At 35.4% G+C, this 22,141-nt stretch overlaps 2 protein-coding genes across 9 annotated transcripts in view; one reads left to right on the top strand and one right to left on the bottom strand.

The window, feature by feature from the left end:
- The window catches only part of GPM6B (glycoprotein M6B), a 118,935-nt gene extending 113,602 nt beyond the window's left edge, over nucleotides 1–5,333 (top strand). For 2 of the 3 annotated variants that reach the window (XM_067296774.1, XM_013951456.2), the window contains exons 6-7: nucleotides 252–317; nucleotides 2,778–5,333. In XM_067296774.1, coding sequence (XP_067152875.1) covers nucleotides 252–317; nucleotides 2,778–2,927 — 216 coding nt within the window. In that variant the 3' untranslated portion in view covers nucleotides 2,928–5,333. Of the gene's footprint in view, nucleotides 1–251; nucleotides 318–1,149; nucleotides 2,322–2,777 lie in introns of those variants that run through there. The other variant, XM_013951463.2, reaches the window with a different exon arrangement.
- Nucleotides 5,320–22,141, bottom strand: part of OFD1 (OFD1 centriole and centriolar satellite protein) — a 37,320-nt gene continuing 20,498 nt past the window's right edge. For 3 of the 6 annotated variants that reach the window (XM_067296715.1, XM_067296722.1, XM_013951437.2), the window contains 7 exons: nucleotides 19,072–19,204; nucleotides 13,873–13,973; nucleotides 10,176–10,295; nucleotides 8,755–8,906; nucleotides 7,571–7,741; nucleotides 7,106–7,176; nucleotides 5,320–5,988 (listed from right to left, as the gene is read on the bottom strand). In XM_067296715.1, coding sequence (XP_067152816.1) covers nucleotides 5,943–5,988; nucleotides 7,106–7,176; nucleotides 7,571–7,741; nucleotides 8,755–8,906; nucleotides 10,176–10,295; nucleotides 13,873–13,973; nucleotides 19,072–19,204 — 794 coding nt within the window. In that variant the 3' untranslated portion in view covers nucleotides 5,320–5,942. Of the gene's footprint in view, nucleotides 5,989–7,105; nucleotides 7,177–7,570; nucleotides 7,742–8,754; nucleotides 8,907–10,175; nucleotides 10,296–13,872; nucleotides 13,974–14,135; nucleotides 14,240–19,071; nucleotides 19,205–22,141 lie in introns of those variants that run through there. The other 3 variants (XM_067296746.1, XM_067296735.1, XM_067296752.1) reach the window with 3 other exon arrangements.

Genomic DNA, 22,141 nt, shown 5'->3' with positions numbered 1-22,141 from the left:
AAGTTTTGGAGAAAGCTTAGCAGTCTCTTCATAATAGTATAAAGAGATTATAAGAGAGTACAAGTAGAATACTGAAATTATTCTCTCTCCTCATCCAAAAAAATGAAAATCATTTCTAAACATTTTGGTTTTTAAAGCTTTGAACCTCTTGTTATGAAGCCAGTTTTATTATCCTTATTCTCTAAAACGGTTGAAATGTATTTTATACCATCCCCAAATACTTTAACGTTTTTAACATGTTTTTTCCCTAGTTCTACATGTCTTATCACCTGTTCATTGTGGCCTGTGCTGGAGCTGGTGCCACTGTCATAGCATTGGTGGGTAGCATTTTTGTTGTTTTTTTTTGTGTAACATGTTCCATTCAGGTTTAAGATATTTTAAAATTAAATTTTGTGTATCTATCTTAAAAATAGAGATACTACAGATTAAGGAGGGCAAGCTAAGTCTAACTTAGCTGCTCTGGCACTGGCTATGGTTTTCTTACCTTAGGACCTACAACAGGTTCTAACTGAAAAAAAAATTTTTTTTCCTTTAAAACTTGGTAAGTTCTTCCAAACTTTCAACTTGTCTGACTCCTCTTTTTGTAGCAATGCCTAGTTTTGGTCATTACAAGTCAGAAGGTGTCAAACTTTTGCTTTAAGAAGTTATCTTAACTCACCTCCTCCATCCTTAGGAAAAAAAACTTTGCATCTCCTTTGAAAATCCTACCTCTACAATTTTTATACCCAAACTATTTCTATACATTTTTGTAGTTCATAATTGATCAGTAGCTTGTAACTGCTTGTTCTTTTTGTCTGGACTCAGGCAATTTGACTAGTCCAGCTCTGCAATGCCAGTTAAAGATAGCAGCTGGAAAAAGGGACTGTAACAAGAGGATTTCCTTCACATGTCTAACACTTACTCTAGCCACCAGCTTCTAACTTCTTGTCAGCCAAGTCCAGGTGTAATATTCACTATTCTTTGATGAAATAGCCATAGGTCTGCTTGTAGATTATACTCTAAAGATAACCAGCAAATTATTTATCTTGCATCTTTGTCCTGGAAGAAGCTTGGAATAATGTCTGTTGTAGTTATCAAAAATTGCCCAAATGGGCTTGAGCCGCCACCTTTTTGTATCTTACTATCCTGTATTTTGTTCTCTTCCACCAGCTGATCTACATGATGGCTACTACATATAACTATGCTGTTTTGAAGTTTAAGAGTCGGGAAGATTGCTGCACTAAATTCTAAATTGTATAAGCCCAGTAAAGAGCTGCATTGCGTAGCTTGAAATACCACTGACACCCTAGGCTAAAAGTCTAGCTTTTTGAATTTTGTTACAGTAATTGTAAATAGCTTCAGTAAACATCATTTAGCTTATTAGATTAATAAAATGACTTCTTGTATATGAACTATAATGCAGATGAGATCTGGCTATTTGTTCATGTTGAGAGGATTCAGTTGCTGTAGGGGTGTTATAAATCATCCTTTTGCAGATGGGATATTTTGATTTAAAATCTCCACTTACTTTCTAACAGTCATCTCTAAAACAAATACTGGAACAGTTCAGGGTGAGAGCTGCTAGTTTGTTCTTCATCCTCCTGAACACCAACTACAAAAAACTGGGAGCACGCAATGTATATGACATGAAAAGAGCAATAAAGTAGTGCCAGTATCGTTTGGCAAAGCCCAGGTATTGTGAATTAGTTGGCCTGTATTTCTGGTGTATGGATGATAAAACTGATTTTTTTTTTTCTTTTTAAACTTAATTTTCAAGTGAATGCCAAATCATGCTCTCTCTGGAAGAAAATATATCCTTGTACTAGCTCTGCATGAAACAATCACATTCTTTCTTTTGGACCCCAAACTAATAAGAAACTTTGTTTAGGTAACTTCAGTTTTTGTATGGCTTGCACGTTAGTAACTGATTTCTCAGTAGCCAGATCTCAAAAATGTAAGTATGATTACAGGGGAAGCAAAACCATGCATAGATAATAGTGACATTTTTACACTGTTGAAAAAGAAGCGGTGAATCAGTGTTTTCAGATGTAGATTTCCTTTGCGTGAAGTATGCTGAAAAGAAGTTGGAAAGAGATGTATTCACTTCACAAACTAGAAAAAAAACCCACACAACAAAAAAACACCAACCAATTTCTATACTTGGTATAAAACTTAAGAAGTTAGACAATGGGTGTTTAAAATGTAGTTATAAAAATACGTTATTAAGACTTCTTAACCCAGAGATTGCATGTTTTTGCTTAGTTTTGGACTCACGTTTTGTTGTTTAATTTCTCAATATGTTAATGTAGCTTTGTTCACCTAAATAAAACTGTTTACAATTTTAGTCTTTTTCTGGGGTGGGGTGGGTAGAATTCTCATCTGCTTGTTGGGGAAAAAAAGAATTACCAGAATCTGTGCCTGTATATACAGAAACACCACAACCTTAGAAAGCAGTTCTTCTGAGCACTTTTGTTTACAGATTATATAAATTGCTACATATGAAACTTTTTTTTCCTGCTTTCCCCTGTTCTGCATTTTAATTGATCAGTAAAACTCTTTAGCTCATTTTATTACTTATACTAACTTTCTCTGAATTTTAAATAACCAACCTAAATATTAGCATGCAGAATTCTAGAGATCATTGAAAATAGCCTCTGTGCTTGTTTTAATAACAGAATGCTTATTAACGTAGAATAACTTTTTTGTTGTTATTTTCAAGAGCGTCTATTAATCTAACTAGCAGCTTGCTTTGCCTCTTGACATGCTCACTAGCCATCATGCTCACCCTTCTCTTCCAGATCCACTTCCTCATGATACTGTCCTCTAACTGGGCCTACTTAAAGGATGCAAGCAAAATGCAGGCCTACCAAGATATCAAAGCAAAAGAAGAGCAGGAGCTTCAGGACATCCAGTCTCGGTCAAAAGAGCAACTCAATTCTTACACATAAATGTCTGCCACAGTAATTCAGCAGAAGAATTCTGTAGCTCTGACAAATCAACAGATAGCTGCTCTGCAGTACAGATGTGTGTCTACCAAACAAAATAATACAGAAGTGTAAAAGCTTCAAATTCAAGCTCCTGGAAACATGTTGATAGGGAACTCTTCCCATGGGTAATCTTCCATCCTTTAATATAGAGAATGGAGGTTTTATTCCAGGCATTTTAAAAGGCAACACTTCACAACAAGTGACCAAAGTATTCTTCTTTAAGTCTTTTGGTATTTAATATTTGACATGTACTACAGCATGAATTCCTGCACGAGACTCTGGCAGGCACTCCAAACCAGCAAGCAGTAGATATTTGTACAGACCCTGTACAAAGGCACATGTACAATGTGTGATTTATTATCTCAATTTATATACCAAATGAAACTGTGGCTAGCTAAGATTTAACTGCTTGTGCTTATTTGACAGCACAGTTGCAGTATTTCATTAGACAGATAAGTTATAACAGGGCAGTCTTTGAACACTCTTTAAATGGGCCACAGGAATAGCGATCTACTTTTGTGCCACACTTTTTTATGAAGAAGCAGTCACTGTACTGTGCTTACATGAGTGTTGAACAGCTGTCCCAAGTTTTAATCTTTTTATTAACTATTTAACGGAATGTAGATCCTTAGATCTGGATAATGATCCCCTTCTTTGAAAATAAATGTCAGCATTGCCTTAATATTTATTTTCTATAAATGTCTTAGCATTTATATAGCAGCAGGAGACCATTATCCTACATTTTAAGTGAAAAGTGTTACCTTATTAAAATGACACCAATTTGACTACTCCAAATGAGTGGAGAAGTAATTTTGCAGAGTTTTACACAAACAATAAAAAAATTACAGCCATAAAGCAGAATACAGGATGCCCACCTTTCTCTATCTTGGTGCTTAGCAAATTTATAGTCAGTGCTTATGTGTTTTCCTTTTTACAAATTAACTAGCACATTAAGAAAACATGGTGTTCAGAAAAAGAATGGTGCCATTTCAAAGTCATTTCCCATAGAAGTCTGCCTTCTAATTAATGTTTTTTTCAGAAGCATTCAGTGATATCTTGAGTATTAGTGATGGTATATTTGGTGTTTGTTCTATATGATATATCTATAAATGTTGGGGGAAAAGTAAAATACATCAGTCATTTGAAAAATTAAATATTCAAGTCATACCCATGTTAAGCTGACGTGTGGTTTGATAGTTTTGACTGTTTGCTGAATATAAATAAAAGGAAGCACAAGTTTCTTCTTCAAGGCAGTATTAAGTGAAAAGGCATTTTGGGAGGGTTATTCAAATATGATTTTTTTCAGTAAATATTGAAGTCTAATTTGACAGTTTCAAAAAAGGGGCAAAGTTGATCCATGTAGAGCAAATATGACAAAATAGCCTAGTGTATGTTCTTACCTGTTGCATGAAGGAGACATTTCTACAGCAATGCAGGTGATGTTCTAGCCCAGTGTTTGCATAAGGGTAATAATGGAGGCAGTGTCTTAAAGCCTAATTTTTTTCTAATTCAGTGTAGCTATTACTGGGAGTTTTTGAAGTTTTGTTTAAGTAAGTAGTCTAATATTTTTATGTAAAGAGCATTAAATTTTGCTATGTATAAATTTTTGTAACCTAACAGTGAATCAATATTTTCTATCAGTGCCAAGGGCTTCCTGTAGTTACATCCAAGTGTTAAAATAAATATTTGTAGATAATTAATAGACAACACTTGTGTATGCTTATTTGAAAACAGACTTACAGCTACTCTATACTGGTACATCTCTATGCTCTACATCTCTATCTTAAGAAGTTAAACACATTTTGTTCAGTGTTATCCATTTGATAATGTAGTGGGAAAGGATGCCCTGTAGGTGTATGCTTCAGTATGGGTAAGCCAGCTAAAGGTTTTTCTAGCATTAAGTTTTGATAGTTGCTCCAGGCCAGCATAATGCAACAAGCACTATTCATCCCATTCTTGACAGCAAACAGAATGAGCCTCTTAAAAATCTTGTAAATTCCAACTTTGCTGCAACACCAAATTAAGCAGCATGTAAAACTCGACTAGCCACCAAATCACTCTTTATCTTAATTTAAAAAAGCAAGGTTTATTTCTGTCACATTTTTGGTACACAGCATTTCAACATCCAATAAATTCAAGACAGAGCTTGAGTTCTTGCCCCTAAATTCTGTCAAACTTGGCTTCATATTCTTGTACTTAGGTCAGGATGAGCAGCTGCAAATGCAGTGTGAGTTGTACTATATGCTGCCAACCGAAATTACTTCATTGATTAGAAATACTGTATTTTATATTGTAAATAAAGTTTAATGATCTTGCCTATAATTACCTACAAAATACAAAGCTTAAATAAAGATGAGTTAAATAGCACTTTTATTTGAATCTCTCCATTCTGGACTGGTTAATACCAAAAAAGCGATGCTTGAGATAGATAAGACTGCTTTTAAAAGTGTTTGTTTCCCTTAAAATAGCAGTAAAGGGGGCAATTTCATTTGGTTCTGTCACACTCTGCTGTTAAAACTGCACCAGCCAAGGTTCTCCAAAGAGTACCTTTAAAAATAAGCGATATTTGAATTTTTTGTTACACTTATGCTGTTTCTTTGACCTACTATTTGTAACATATAATGGGGAAGGGGGAGTGGAAACACCACTTCAAAAGCTGTCAAAGTAAAGAAACTCAATGTCAAACCAATCTACCTGAACATACCCATCTGTTTCTTCACACTGCTTTGTCCCACCTCTCACCACACTCAAAGGGCAGGCCTCCTTATGAATTAATAATGCATCTAGACTCACTGTTTGAATTCAATGACTAACGTGATGAGACAGCTCAGTATCAGCTTTATACGTTTATAATTATACAACCTGCAATCCTTGTGCAGACTGTAACATTTCATACAGCTTCACTTACAACCAGAAAGCCGCTTTAAAAAAAAAAACAACCCTTTTTTACTGTAAGAACGTATCAGTAGCTGTTGTTCACCAGAAGTTTTCATCAGCCTCTCCGTGAGAAATGCCTGCAGCACTGTATTTGGGATAGAAAGAAAAAAAAATTGAGTTGTATGAATCCAAAGCACTTTATCTTAAATATACATACTTCTTTTAAAGAGAAAGTTGATTTTTCATGCAATTTAAGGGACTTCTTATAGTCACCAGCCCTATTTGATATCCACACAGGATTACTTTTCAGTAAACTGAACTAAACAGCCCTTAAGAGTGAGGATTTAGTCCTTCATAAACAGAAAGCCATCTCATCTATCAAAAAGCAATACAATCTACTACTTCTGTAGTACTCATCCAGTACTTCTGTTTTGTCGGAATTCTTTTCGCAGTCCAACTTTCACATAAACATGCTTGCTATACTAGGATTAACATAATTTTCAGTGAAAAGAACACTATAAAGATATAATTCAGATGCAGCAGCATAGGGGCTGGTATATAAAACAGCCCTTCAAAAGGGCAGATAATACCAAAACATTGTTACTTCTGGTTTGAGTATATAATTTTTTTCTCTTCTCTGAAATATTTTGCTTATATCTATTTTCAATTCTAAATCTTCAAAAAAACTAGGTTTCACAGAGAAAAGATTTTTTTTTCTTCCTATCAAGCAACTGAAAACTACAGATCCTTATTTATTGGTTTCTAAAGATAATCACAGCAAATGCCCTAGCTAAGGTAGCTTAGCACAGGTTGCTAAAATCTCTCTGAAAAAGTGTGTAAAGTAGTTTTGTTAAAAGTCTGTGATGCTACTAATAAATCAATGCTAGATTCAATGCTAATAACAGACTATAAGCAACCTGCAGCACTAACAAACTTTGGTCACTGCCTGGGAAGAATCCCTTATGCTTCAGTTCACTGAAGGAACCGAGGTGCTGCTCAGTTGCAGATAAAATGTTTTAATTACTACATCTGTTGAAACAAATCATTGAATGGCATTCCTAGATCCTAATTCCATACAGTGCATTACTTTTACCTGTATGAGAATTGGGAGGGTCCTCAATTTTTCAACATATTTGCTTTTGATTACTAGTTTATTTATTTTGCTATATAAAAGAAAGACAGGTGTCTCTGAACCATCATTCAAATTGTAACTATTTATTAATAAGGAGTAACAGAAGTGATTAATAATATACTAGCCTTACCTGTCATCTTTTTCACTAGATACAAGTCCTTCTATAAGTGATAATTCTTCCATTTCTTCTTTTTTTGAATCCTGGTAGCCAAAAGGAAAATAATACACTTTCTGTAACTGGTTCTTAAGTCTAGTTTTATCAATGACTCCAATAATTGCATCTGTATTTTAAGACAGCTTATTAAATGCAGGCTACTGAAATTGCAGGCATTTAAATTTAATATGAGTGTCTTAGAAGCTAACAAAACACAGCACAGTTGGACAAAACCTTATAAAATAAAACGTTTTCAATTTCTTCCTTTTGAATCAACACATTTCTACAACACGAATCCAACCACTCATCTCAGGAGGTTGTTTAATTAATCTTCTGAATGAAGAAGGAAAAAAATGAAGAGAATATTGTTTTCATTCTAAACATACTTAGCAAGAAACCAATTTAGATAACATTTTTTGGAGCCTAGTTTTGAAATAATACCTTGTTGGCCAGTTCCTGCTGTCTGCTTTGCTGAATTATTTTCATGTATTTTTCCAACGGATTTGGAGAAGAATCTTTTATGTTATCTTCAGCACCAGAATTACTGTTTCCAATTTTTTCTCTTTCCTTATCTTCTTTTTCTTCATCTATTTTCATCGAGTCCTGGATACACTTCAGGACACAAAATCAAAATTAAATATTGATCAGCTCAAGAAAAACACTTACATGCTGTACTACATACAGGACTTCATATTAAACTCAGTAAAATATGCCAGTCTACTCTAAACAGCACTAAACTTGTTTGTTATATTCAGTTCAAGATGAAGTAAGTTATTGCTTAAACTCAAAACAGTGTCATGCAAGAAATCACACTCTAACCTGTCTGAATGACTAAAATGCTGTGAGCACTTAAGTCCTGGCTTCTTCATATGGCTAAAGATCTGGGCTGAGGCAAACATTTACATATGAATTGGAAAAGGATGAGCTGACATAGGTGTGCAAGTTCCTTGAAGGGCTCAATTTGCTAGCATGCGAATGTGACATTAGCATATCTGATAAGTAGCACTAAATTGAATCAAATTAACCAAGGTTTAAGGTTGGGGAGAAGAATAGGAAAGGGGAGGGAGCAATAACCAACTTTTATACGGGACCCAAAAGTCCAGAACACTATTTCAACATGTGCTACATCAGCTCAAGGGGATTTAAACAGACAGACAACCACAAAGCCTCCTTGTAACTCCTACTTCCAAAAAAAAGTACCCTAAATATCCTGATACAGACTAATCAACAGGTGGACATACGCACCTTCTGGTGGTGTTGCATCAGTAGCAGTCCAGACCAGAAAGACTGAAAATTTATAGCTTGCTTTGATAGTCTCATGATAGCTGAGTTCTAAGTTCTGGCCATAAAACTATAGTTTCCAGTTACATGAAATAAGGAGTTTCTGATTATATGAAGCATGGAAGAAAAAGTATCTGTTTCCAGTGAAAAAGTTACTTGACATAAGAAGAAATTTTAGCGAAACTCTTTGGTTAATTGCACACATACATAAAAGAATTTAGCCTCTATTACTTTCACCTAAAAAAGAGTAAAATGTGTTTTTAACCAAGTACCACACATACCAGTCTTAAAATATATGGCACCATAAAGCCACATTACTGTCAGATATTAAAATACTAAATCACCGTCTCTTTGTTAAGCTTTTCCAGTTCTTTTTGCTCTCTTTCCAAAGCTTCCTGTTGTTCTCTCTGTCTTCTTTCTTCTCTTTCTCCTTCTTCTTCCAACTTTTTCTCATCTTCACTCTTCTGCTGTTCAGTCTGTCTTTGATCCAACACTGCTGTGAAGAATTATTTCAACATCCATGATTTGACTTACATTGTTCAGTAATCTACTAGAGCAGCAAACACTGAAACCCACTGTAATAAGCATCTTGATAACAAAGCCAGTTTGTAATTAAGGTTGGGCAAAATCAAGGACATACAAGTAAGTAACAAGTTCCTATACGGCATTAATAGTAAATGAAGAACAACTAGATATGTTGCATATGTATATGTATGTATATACACCCCCCTACACACACACACATGTGCAGTTATCTTTATGTATCTGGCAATGTTTCTTTCCACCTCTACATATATCTATGTTGATATATGCCTCCCTAAGAGTTAAACAGCAGAGCTAAAGCAGAAGCCAGAGAGTGGAAAAATCTCTCAGTACATTTCTCATTCCTATCATGGACTTTCTCTTTAAATCTGAAAATTCCTATGTACATGCACATAAGCCTCCACTGAAATAAGTGTCGATTTAGGTGTTAAAGAAGATGTCACTGTCAGCTTACACGTATCTCTTATCTTAAAATTCATGCTGCTCTTTTCATCTGTGGAATGTGGTTGAATATTATTTTTTATATTTATAAAGCAAAAATACTTTAAAAACCTTTGAAAATTATTTAAGGACACTCTGCTAATTTGACCAGTAGATTTAAAAAGCTATGCAAGTAGAACAATATTCAGATAGTAATTAGATGGTCAAACAAAATACTGGGAATTATTAGAAGCTAGAAAGCTCTGCTCTACGTAAAAATAATCATAATGCTATCAAAAACAACTAGAAAAGTTGCATAGGCAGCATTGAAATCTTCCTCATCTACCCAAAGAATTAAATCAGCATTTGATAATACACTTTGTGAACTACGAATCAAGAAAATCAAAAAAATACAGATATGCGGCACAGAAAATACTTTTAAAAGAAGTTTTAACGTCTTAACATGCTATCAAGAGCAGAAATAATATTTAATAATCCTCCTAAACAAGGAAAAAAAAAATCAAAATCTCTCTCCATAAGCTGGGGTGGGGGGCTAAAATGATTAAATTAAAAACAAATTTAACCAAAACAAGGGTGAAAGAGTCATCCTCATACAATAAAGCAGAAGAAAGCATTCCTTCCTCTTTATTACATAATCACCATTTTTGGAAAAAGTTTTTTTTATCACTTCAGCATAAATATCTACAGGATGTTAAATATTGGGGGGTGGGAGGGGTGTTACACATTTGCCATGTGAATACCCTAAAAAGGGTATTCACTTGTTTCCAAGCCGAGAACTCACTTAAGTCCTGCGGTGAAGCTGCTGTTGCTGGCATAGTGGTTGTGACATGGCTTCCATTGACAATGTCCTCAAATGGATGCAGGACATCACTTTCACACTGCTCTGGAATGTCCCCCTGATCTGGAGAAGGTATTTGAACAACAGCTTCATTATTTTGTAATTACAACAGTGGAGCAAAGAAAAGGACACAAAGTGTGGGAATGGCTGAATTAGAACACAAATATAAGCACTAATTGAGCATTTTCCCTCCAACTTGACCACTCCGCTGAGAATTATCATAGGCTGTACTTGCTTCTTTAATTATGGAATTGTTGGTTTTGAAATTAGCTATTGGAACACATCTGTGTTACAAATGCAAAACAGATTCACGGATAAATATACAATAGAACATCAGAACGTTTTCATTTCTTTACATAATTAAGATACATATTACACAAAAATAACATGTCCAAGTTTAGCTCATCCTTTTCATGCACATAAAGCATCTTTTAATTATCTGATCACATACTATTTCTTTATTAGGATCCCTGACTTCTTCAATGCACAGGATAGATACTGCTAACTCAGATATTCTACGTTGTATTTTCTTCTACTTGTGCAATGTGGCTTCTCAACTCACAAAAAACAATTACCGTATTTCCTCTGTGATCTTCATCACTACTGTACTCAACTGCTTCTTAACTATTTATTCGCAAAATACACATATGGGAACTACTACTATCCCAATTTTATGGGAGAAAGCAAGTAAAGAGGTAAAAGTCAAATGGATCCACTAGCTCTAGGTACCCAACCTGAACTATAAAGGAACATTTTTCCAGGAATTTAGTGTAATATAGCACAGACACCTTATGTTTCTCCTTAAGTTCTGGGTAAAGTTGTAAAGAAAAATCAATTTCCCATCCTTCAAATATTATCATGGTTTCAAAGATTTTTCTTTTCCATGTTGTAATAAAACTCAAATATTTTGCACAAAGACAAACAAGACACCCAAACTAATTAGCCTCACTCTCAGGTCTGAATTGCTTTAGTTAAATTTTCTAAAGGATTTTTAAAGCATCACAGAAAATTTGATCCAAATTGTCAGTCTGGCAAAGCTATGAAAATGCTTCCAGTTTCTTTCAAAAGCAACAGGAAGTCCTACTAGCTTTGCCTAGGAAAACAAATTCTACACATGTTCTATGCAAGAGCGAAAAAATGGGTTATCACATTCCAAAAAAAAATCTATTACTTTTTTTTGCTCTCTCTTTAACATTAGGTTTAAATTATAAGGTTATCAACATGAAAATTATTTCCATATGAACCATCAGTATGTTCTCAGGGGAGATGTAATGCTTAGCAGAGCGGAATCTCATGGATACCTTCACCCTACTTTCAAGACAGATCTGTACAACTGGTAAGGAATAACTCATTACCAAAACCATTTTAAAATATTTTTAAGATGAGAATTAGTAACAAGAAAGGCTTTAAACAAGATCTAAAATATCTATTGTACTGATTCATGTTTAAATAGTCAAAGAATTTTTATTACAAACATGTTTCTGCTAAATATTGTATCCAACTTCTAAAAACCAGTTAACCACACAAATGGAAGATCAAACAAAATAATACAGTAAGAATCATCTTTATATTACCCATTCTGCAAAGAAAATAAGCAGTAACTTATTCTTTGTGTACTTTCCTTCTTTCACGTAAGTGTGGTGAGAGACACAATTTGTTCCCTTAAGATGGCCATATCAACTAATGGCCATTACTGCCAAGCGAAATTCCAATCTTTTCTTGCTAGAGCTCACTCACATTAGGATTAAAGGGCTTTTCATATTCTCTAGCGTGGAAGAATACCATTGTTTTTATACTCTGGTTCTCCTTCTCTCCTTCTTCTCTCCTTTTTTCATTGTATCTCATACTACAGATACTTTTTTGATTTTACATGCTTCGTCCCAGCTAAATCTTTCTGGGGCACCCTCTCCCCTTTTTAACCATTCTGATTTCCCTCTAGACATACTGAGGTTCTCTTTTGATGCAATCTGACCCAACTCAAGTACATTATTTTAGAAAACAACAATATACGCACTCTTTAAATTATTCTTTTGACTGTCACATGTCACTAAATGATACAGTGGCAAGCAATTTGGGCACAGCATCTACTCAGGCCTAATTACCAAAAAAGGTCAATCTAATCTAATATTGATAAAATAAAAGCAATATGAAATACAGAATATGTTCCTAAAAGTCTCTAGTATAAAATTAAACAAATGAATCAAATCTAATTAACATATGAGATGAGTAGAAACTGTTAGTGGCTACAGACTCAGTTCACATTAAAAGCTTGTAAGCATTTAAAGTTTGTAAAAAGAAAATGAAATTACATAAATTAAAAACAACCACTATATTGAGTAAAACTTCAGGGAGAAATGCACAGATAAGTCATTTCCTTCTTCTAGTTATCGCTAAACACTGTCAGCACATTTCCTGTGTAAACAAACAGTTTGGGTGGTTTTTTTTGTTATTTGAATGCACAGTTCAGGAGAGTGAACATATGAAATAAGACCTAACCAAAACCAAAAAGAATGAGCCAGTCTTGGACCCAGAAAAACCCTCATCAGTTGGGAATTTATGTGCCCCTTGTATGCTGAAAAAATAGGAATAAAGGGCAGTATCTGCACTTCTATTTCTATCTCCATATATAAGTGACTACAAAGTACATTAACTTTTACTAGTTCCTTTCTAACTTTCTAAACCTGACCCTGCAGGCTTAACTCCAACATATAAAGGTAAAGGAAACATTTCTACAGTATGCAGCATAAAACAACACATAATGACAAAATTCTTTCTGCAATCAACATGTAGCAGAAACATAAATAAATAAAATGCTTATCTCAGAGGAAGAAAGCTAGGATTAAATTCATGTTTCGGCAACATAACCATATGTTCCAAAACCACTCAGAGATACTGATTATTGCCATTGTAGTTTCAAGCGTTTTTCACGCATTTACAGATGCTTCTGAAGCAATTTCTAATACATAATACTATTTAAGTTTCAGTGACTAAAGGGAAAAAAAAAATTTCAATAACAGTAGATGTAATAGCTGCAGAAACTCATCTTCAGAATCATACTTGGTAATACTACTCCAATACTGGTTCATGATGAACACTCCTTGGAGTTATGTTTTATGCAGTAAATCCAATAGGACCTCAAGTTAATTCATACACTTATACACTTTGCTTTGTAAAATATATATATATTTTTTTCTATATAGTTTTAAAACATTTTGAAACAAGTGTCAGACCTAATACAATAATCAGAACAAGATTATACAAGTTTTGAACAAAAAGTATAATCCCAAATTTCAGAACCAACTGTATTTTAATATCTACTTATTAATACATAACTTAGACCTCTAAAGATGCAAATATGAAGAAAGTTAATCCCTAATCACTTGATCCAGTTTTTCTTATTCCCAGCATCAGAATTTTTCCTCTCCAACTATAGTCTCAAATTATCACACCAACTGTCTTGCAATTGTTATGCCCTAATGTGTTAAACAGTTTTTTTCCCCTATAAATTACCATTTTTAAGTCTATCCACTAACAGTCTCTGATAATCCTAGGGCAAAATAAGTCCATTCAAAGGAAAAAAGTATGATGTATTACTCTTTCAATTTACTGGAATAACTGCCTAAAATACTCTAAAACTTACATTCAAGGGAAGTAACATGTTCTTCAAGGTCCTCATAGATGAGATTCTCTGGTTTGAGGATATCACTGAAATCTTGTTTGTCTGTTGGTTGATTATGAAGTCTGAAAGAAGAAGGAAGAATACAAAGAATTTAGTATATATAATTGAAGCTTTTAAGCAAGCAATGATTGGAGATTTAAACACAAGGATTACTCACATGTTTAGCAACAGACTAAATCAAATGTAAAAACATACAAGAAAAATGCCATAATATTCTGACTCACGAGTTTAGGTATCTGAATACAGTTCTCCAACTTTAACCAAACATCATCTTCATTTCTTTGATAAGATGTCGCCCCTGCAGCCTTTCCTCAAGGCCCACATATAACTGAGATAAACGCATTACATTAAAACAAGAAATACTCTGAAAAGGCATGAAGAGGAAATAAAAAAGAAGGAGAAAGACAACAAAGCGTGACACACACAGTGGACTGAAATTAAGAAATTTGCCTTTTGAGGCAGCGTGTCTTGCTTTGACATCATATTAACAGATGCCTTAGAAATATATTGGGATTAGATGCCTGGCAAAACATATATGCACGAGTGAAAATCTGGGTTCTGTGAAAAATGGGGTTAGTGCCCTCATTTTAATTCCCTGTTTATCTAATCAGATAAATAACATGAAAGAACAGTAACTCCCACGTGCCCTAGCTACTAAACTTAACCAGAACAGCAAAATTAGTACAGTCACTAATGAAATTCACCAGCAGCACTTTATAAAGGAGCTTACTTCATACCAGCTGTTGCCTTTTATCATTGCATAAATACAGTTGTGCTTACAGTTTCTAAGGAATTCAGGTCTTCAGTGGGGTGGAAGGGGATAACAAACAAAACATACCACCACAAAGAGACATGTTCAATAAAAACAGTAAATCTGGGTAAAAACACAAATAAATCTGCCTTTTGAGCAGGATGATTCAGTAATGTCACTGGGAAAAAAATACACTGTAAATTAAATAAAACAGAATTAGTGGAACTTCAAGTTTTTGGAAGTTTACTTCATGTTTTTAGTCTCTCTTTCAAAGAGATGGTTAGTTGCTAAATAATTCTTAAGCGCCCACGGTTCAAGCACATGCATGCTACTTTCTTCAGTACTGCATCCTGCAACACTGCTAGATAGGCATTCAGTCCAGTGCCTCAGATTTAGTAAACAGAGGTGGGCCTCATTAAGGTAATTAAATACATGCATTTTTAAACAGTTTTCAAAATTCATTTTGTCAAACAAAGCTGACAACCAAAACCTGGGCTGTATCTAACAGCAATATTCCATAAGACAGTACTGGTGTGCCAATCAACACCAAATGACTGAATTTCACAAGTTACACTTAAAACATCCATTAAAGAATAAACAAAAAACCCTTCAATGACATTTAGCTTTTGTTAAACTAAAAAGTAATTCTAGATATTAAAACTGGTAGCAACCCTCACAATCACTTTCTTCAGCCCTGAACATAAAAGGAATGGTTTAGATAATAATCTGCTTCATAACTCTAGTCTTCCTGTCTGTATATATTAGCTCTCTTCATATCCACTCATATCTTGAAATAAAAATAAACAGAGAGTTCCTGTAGTCATAGAAGTAATTGTTCTCCCCCACTGACAGAGGTCTAACTTGTAATGGCTTACTGGTGTTACAGCATCGTATTTTATTTCATTTTTAAGTAAGTTTCCATTGCCATTTACAATCTACAGATCATAAACTAATCCCACAATACACTAATGATGTGTCATTTGCCTAATCCTGAGGCTAAATATCTGGAAAAGCCAACACATGTGTTTCTCAAATATGTAGAGAAATAAAATATTTTATCTAACAGAAAACAGTCCAAGGCATAAGAGAATCAAAAATATTGAACAAAAGAGTATTTTCCCTTGAAGAAAGTCTTGGGAAAGCAACAAGGTCAAGAAAGTTAGTGAGACCTCATGTCTTTGTTTTGTCAAGAGTAACCCAAGAGAGCAACTACAACCTATAGCTGCCTGCTCAGGCTCTGGCCTCCTCTCTGCAACACAACTTGTCCATACTGTTTACTGTCCAGGCAGGGTATCTCCTTTTGTAAAATCTGGACACTGTAAGGTCTCTCAAAGAAGTACACTCCCTCACAGTATGATAGCGTTTTCCCCATATAGCCTTCACGCACAGGTAACATTCAACCTTCAGCTGGTATGGTCTGTCACAGGAACACAGAAAATCCGAGGCATGCTGTAGAAAGCGTGAAAGAGCAGCAGAAGGAGAGACAGGAACCTATGGGGAGGCATCAAGCAAAGTCAGAACAAATCTCACAGTCCCTAGAAATTCCAGTAGGTTCTTTTCAAGTCCTAGAACATAAAAGCTCTCCAAGCTCTAAGTATAAAAAAAGGATCCTCTCTACATGAAATGCGTATTAAGGACTGGATGACACCAAAATAAGATAGGTTTGTGAATGCCTGCTAGAGCTGCCTCAGGACAAGTTATTTTTCTTTAGTCATCAAATGTGGAATGATGGGTGGTGGGTATGACCTATTTCAAGTGTCCTTTACTAGGGAAGCAGAATTATAACTGAAGTAATCATGCTTTTTCTAAAGATATCTATTGAGGGTTCTCATTTTGGGGGAGTGCTCAAGGGAGAGCTACAGGAGGCACTAGTAAACCACTGATAACAAAGAAACATGGAAAGAGGAAACATTTTTGTGCAGTTTAGTTTGAAAAGTTATTAATTTATTTAAAACAGATCTTAAAAATCAACAGAAAAATGTCCAGCTACCCATCCCCTTCCCACATGCAAGGGAGATTGAGGACTCCTATTCAGAAGCACATGTTCTATGGGCACATGAACCAGCTCTTCAGAGAAAAAAATGCTAGCATTCAACTTGTTAATGAATGAAACAAAAATACTCAGCTGCCTTGATTTAAACTCTTAAACAGGCAGTGGAAACTACTGAGCTTTAGCTAACAAAAAATTGTCATTCAAGTCACAGATGAGAAAAATAGACATACAATGAAAGAAAAATAGCTTTGTTAAAGGAATTAGTGGGTTTTTAAAGAGTTTTTGCATGCCTCAAATATAATCTCAATAGCCTTTTAACATCAAACATATGCAAAAAACCTGTTCTGATATGAAAAAGGTGAGAGATTACCACCATTTTGAGCAGGAACCTGTGATGAGTTTGTAGCTTTAGCTTTTCCTTGAAAAATGATTTCAAATCATTTAAGCATGAAGCTTACCCTCCCCTAAAGACACAACACTGGCTTCTGCAATGAAGTTCTCATGGTAGTCTACAATGTCAACAATTCTCATAAGCCTTATCAGGATCATATTTATACTACCGGCACAGAAGCCTTCTACAAGGTCCAAAACTGTCAAATGCCCTAGAGCTCAAGACAGTGAGCTGCTAAAAATACATACACATTCAGGTAATCCGCATAAGGGTGAGGAACTCTGATAGGATCATTGTTAATAAGACATGCCAAGTGATAGTCGGTTAATTGACCATTAATATCTCATATTCCCGTTTGCAACATCCAGTAGGCATTACTCTTGCACAGAAAAAGTATACAACCAAATTTTTAAATGATCAATGCAGTCCAATGTGATGGAACACTAGAGAAAGTCATTTACATCTCAGACAGCTTGATATTGAGCCTTAACTTTCAGGCTGAACTGAACCTAATCCCCAGAGATTCTGACATCCAGAGTTCCATATGCACACGCTCCTCACACATATTTGAAAAATAAAAAAAATTAAATTTAATTTAATAAATTTAATCAAGACCATTCACAGATATTGCACAAAATTAAACAGTATCTGACTTGCATGCTACAGATTTACTTTTAAGAAAAAATAGCAAGCATGTTTTCTGAAATTAGTGAATAATTGAATAGTTATTTATTAATGGTGAAGCTTTTGTTCGGCTCTGTCTGTAAATGGTCTACTGTGTAAAAAGAGTACAATCAAACTGAAGTTCTACAAAGGTCTACACTGATGTAACAGATTTCAAGCAATGCAGAATGGTTATCTTGAAATACGAGGATCCAGCATTATCCTGCTTTAAATCAAGTGTTCAGTGCTTTCAAATGTTCATTAAAACATCGACACATGAATAAATGAAGTTTTAAAAAAAGGTGTTAAAAAAAAGAGTTTATGGTTAAATCTAGAGCTATATATAGAGAGATATCTATACAGCAGTCAGAAAGCCAGCAAGGTAAATTAACCTGGTCTGAGCCCAGGAACCTCTAAACTTCATACAACTTAATCTGCGAGGTATGTCTTAGTGCTGAAACAGTGCAAACACTGAATAAAGAATGAAGCTCCTTCTGTCTTAGAACCCATAAATTATAATTAAGCAAGAATACTTAAATTGACTGAAGTAGCACAGACTAAAAGTGCTGAGAAGCACAGTTCTAAACAGAAGAACTAATTTCCTTAAAGAGTAGAATTTGAGCTAAGTTTCACTAGCGGATATTTATCAATTTGCTACATATGCATAAAAACAACATGCCTCTAGGCTACCTCAGTCTCTCCAGGTTTCTTCACGTTCTCACTCTCCTGGCTTCTTAGTCCTTCATCTAGCACTTTTTCATGGCAGTCCCTTTCTTAGGCTCTGAAGCTAGTGTTATCATTCCCATTCCTCCCCAACTCAGGGAACTTCTGGAATAATCTTTCACCCTTCCTCAGTTACAATAGTGAAAAGACTTTGCAGAACATTTTCTAAACCGATCATATTTTACTTTGTCACAGGACAAGACAGAAATTTGTGGAATTTTTTTAGTTGCATTTTTATACATACATACTGACAGTTTCTCAGAAAAGTGCATACACTGACAACCACTAAATGGGAAATACTGCAGTCGTCTGAAGTTTCCGATATACTTGATGTACTTGAGGTTTAAGTATTACACTGCACATACCTTGCACTGTAAGAAGCACAGATATAACAGAAATGAGAAGGTCAAGTCATATTTGCCAAAGGAAAGTTTCTTTTTTTGAACTAACTTCCTCTTGAGGCATGATATTCAAGAATGGAACTCCTGAAGCAACTTTAAAAAAGTTCAGACTCATAAAATTTATGGCTTACTTGAATTGTAAAAGCAGCTATCACCACGTGTCTTACAATTACACATATGTTTGTGTTCCGTTTTTTTTTTTTTAAAGGTTACAAATTTTATTTGTAAACAATATTACCTGATTTTCTCTCCATGACTGGATGGTGAGGAAGGAACAGACTCAGAAGATGAAAGGTGGCGTGGTTTTGAAATAGGAGAAAGCACCTGGTCAACACTTTGCTGGGAAGAGGCAAGGTACGAGCCACTGGTATCTGCAGAACAAAAAAACAGCAATTTGTATTAATCAGTTCTTTACACTAAGACCTCTCAGATAAAACATCCACGATTGGACTTTGCAAGCACCACCACTACGGCACAACTAGCATCAAAATCTACAAGGATAAATATGGACTTTCTTGTACTAGGTACTTCCATCTCTTCAGAGCTGGTTTAGGACCTGACATGAAAACAGAGAAAATTTCCTCAGTGGCAGAGATCTGAAAAACAGAGTTCAGCATTTGAAGCCTGTTGGTGATGCAAAAAGTATCAGGGGAAAAAAAAAAGAATTAAAATGCAGTAAGTTTTTTTTTTAATTTTTGTAATTGCTTTTAAGCAATAATGCCATTAAATAAATCATTGTCAGCTGCAGAACTACCAGTCTTTTTTTCCCTATTATTTCCCTATAAATTCTCCTTTACAAGCCTTCATTATCATAAACTTATTCTTCATAAAGCCTTATCATCTTCAGCTCCCCACTATACCTCCATGTCCCACACAAACTTGCCTTTCCTCAACATCTAAGAATCTCTCCCAGGCTGGCGTTAGGGGAAGTGGTTATTACTGAGCCTGACTTCAAGCTAGGGATGCCGTTACTAGCCAGCAAAAGATAATGCCTAGGGTCTCACACAAGCCGTCCTTCATTAGGAAAGCAAACCTGGAGATTTCTACAGATCTGTGAAAATGGGTCGCTAAGCAACGAAGAAAATCTTTGAAGACTTGTCCCCTTTGTAAGAGTTGTAAAGTTATCAGGGAAGGATAACAGACAGACAGGACGACCAAAGATGTCCTGGGTTTCCTAAGATACCCAGGTAAAAAAAATGAAAATCTTACATTAAAAAGATTTTATCAAAATTGCAAAGTCCAGCATTTTAGTTAAATCTGCTTTGCAATCTTAATTTTCCTTTCCTGTGCAGCTGCACAAGTCTTTCATTACTTGATTGCACATTTTCTTTTACTCACAAAATTCAGTATCACTCAGCAAGCAGGTACTAGCATTTTTCTCCTCTTTTTTACTGCAGTCTGTTCAAATCCAGCTCCAGCAACAGAGGAAAAGTCATTATTAACACTTCCCTACTTGAAGTTCTTTCAGATGTCTGTATAAAAGTGCACCATTCATAATGCACTTCACATACCAGAAGTCAGGATGCTTTAGACTGGGGATTGCCCCTGTAGTTTTATTTCCACAATGTCCATTCCACACACCAAGGGAAGAACAGTCAGAGCAACTTACAGGTCACTTGTTCTTCATAATCAACACACTTGGAGTCAACAAAGCAAGGAAAAAAAGGACTGAAACATAAGTAGAAAATACACCTTAAAGAACTTCAGTTATCCACAGACATAACAATTTTTTCCTTCTTTGAGGTCTTGCGTACATATGTGTAACTTCAGGAGACCTCCAAGCAGTACATCACTCAAAGAGGAAGAACCCTAAGACTAATGAAACAGACCGCAGTATAACCCAAACAAACTGGCTGTCTGAGAAAGATGCCTGAACAAGAGACTAATGCTTAATAAAAATAACACTACTGCAGACAGCCTCTATACCCATACAACATACACGAAACACCCTCTAAGGAAGCCGAGCACTCACAGAACGTGATCTAGCAGCTGCGTCATATTCATGCATCAGCAGTTTCTGTTAAAATAGGAACCTTCAGCCCAAGCGCATCTAACCGGTTATAAAATGAAGAGGCAAATTTTCACAGGCAGAACAAATGAACCAAAAAGTAAAACAAAACAAAAACAAAAAACCACACATGGTACTTACTGCATGAACTTACACAGCCTAACATGTACTGCAGAAAAGGACACATGTGGCACATCAGCCATCTCATATAACAATTTAGCACAACCTACTACTACTTAGAAATTATCTGGAAGTGAACTTACTGATCTAATAAAAGACAAATAGGTGCAGTCATTGGCTTGCAGCACGCTGCCTGCAAGACTTGCTAACCTTGCTCTTTCTCACCAGAAGCAAAAAGTTGGTTACTAAGAATGAATTCTGATGCTGTCTGACCCATGCCCACTATTACTTTACCAGTAATGTTGCCCAAGGGCCACCAGAGATTGGAGACAGGGAGACAGTAAATAGAGGAGAACAGAAAAAGGATCCTTTCCTATTTTTAGTTACTCTGACAAGAAATGGGCTTACTCCCTCCCAAAAGAAAGACAAAGCCTGAAAAACATCGAACATGCATGGGCTTGGGAAGGAAAGCAGTCGAATATATGAGCTAATTTAAAGGATGAGAGAAAACCACATAACCTTCAACTGACAGATTATATAGTAAAACAGTTGCTGGATCTGTCGACTACAAGTGCTACAGAAGGACCAACTACTTCCTTTCACCCTTCGAAGACAGCTGCTGATAACTGAGCTGGAATTTATTCTTACACATGAATTGACTCCAGTACAGCTCATTTAAAGGAAAAGCACATCTCTCAGACTCACATACAGGGTATTTTTTATCTCTTGACATTTATTCTGAGCTCTTCAGACTTACATCTTCAACTGTACTGAAAAACTCCGCGGAAGGTTCCAGAATGACGGTTTTCTAGCAGAAACAAAGTTAGTGCTCTAGCCACCTCTGGCAAAAAGGATAACCTATATACCAATATAAAAGCACCTGTATCAGAAGACTCTTGAAACTTCTTGCTGTTACAGAGCAGACGGATATCAAAGGGGAAGCAATCTAATTCTTGGAAGCACATAAAGCACTGCATAGCACGTTAGCACTGAAGCCATAGCTCTGACTGCAGTAGAGGCAAGTACTGTATCAGTACAGGAGAAGTGGTCACTGCTGAATGACACACAGTCCTGTGTTGCGAGAGAAGCTGAGGATTTATGAACCTGTTCTGGCAGAAGTCCTGATGAACGAGGAGCTGGTTTACATCTGTTCTTCATATTTACTCTTACTCATGTATTC

This window comes from Apteryx mantelli, chromosome 1, assembly GCF_036417845.1.
Source record: "Apteryx mantelli isolate bAptMan1 chromosome 1, bAptMan1.hap1, whole genome shotgun sequence".
Lineage (NCBI taxonomy): Eukaryota > Metazoa > Chordata > Aves > Apterygiformes > Apterygidae > Apteryx > Apteryx mantelli.
This window is presented reverse-complemented; position numbering and strand designations above follow the sequence as displayed.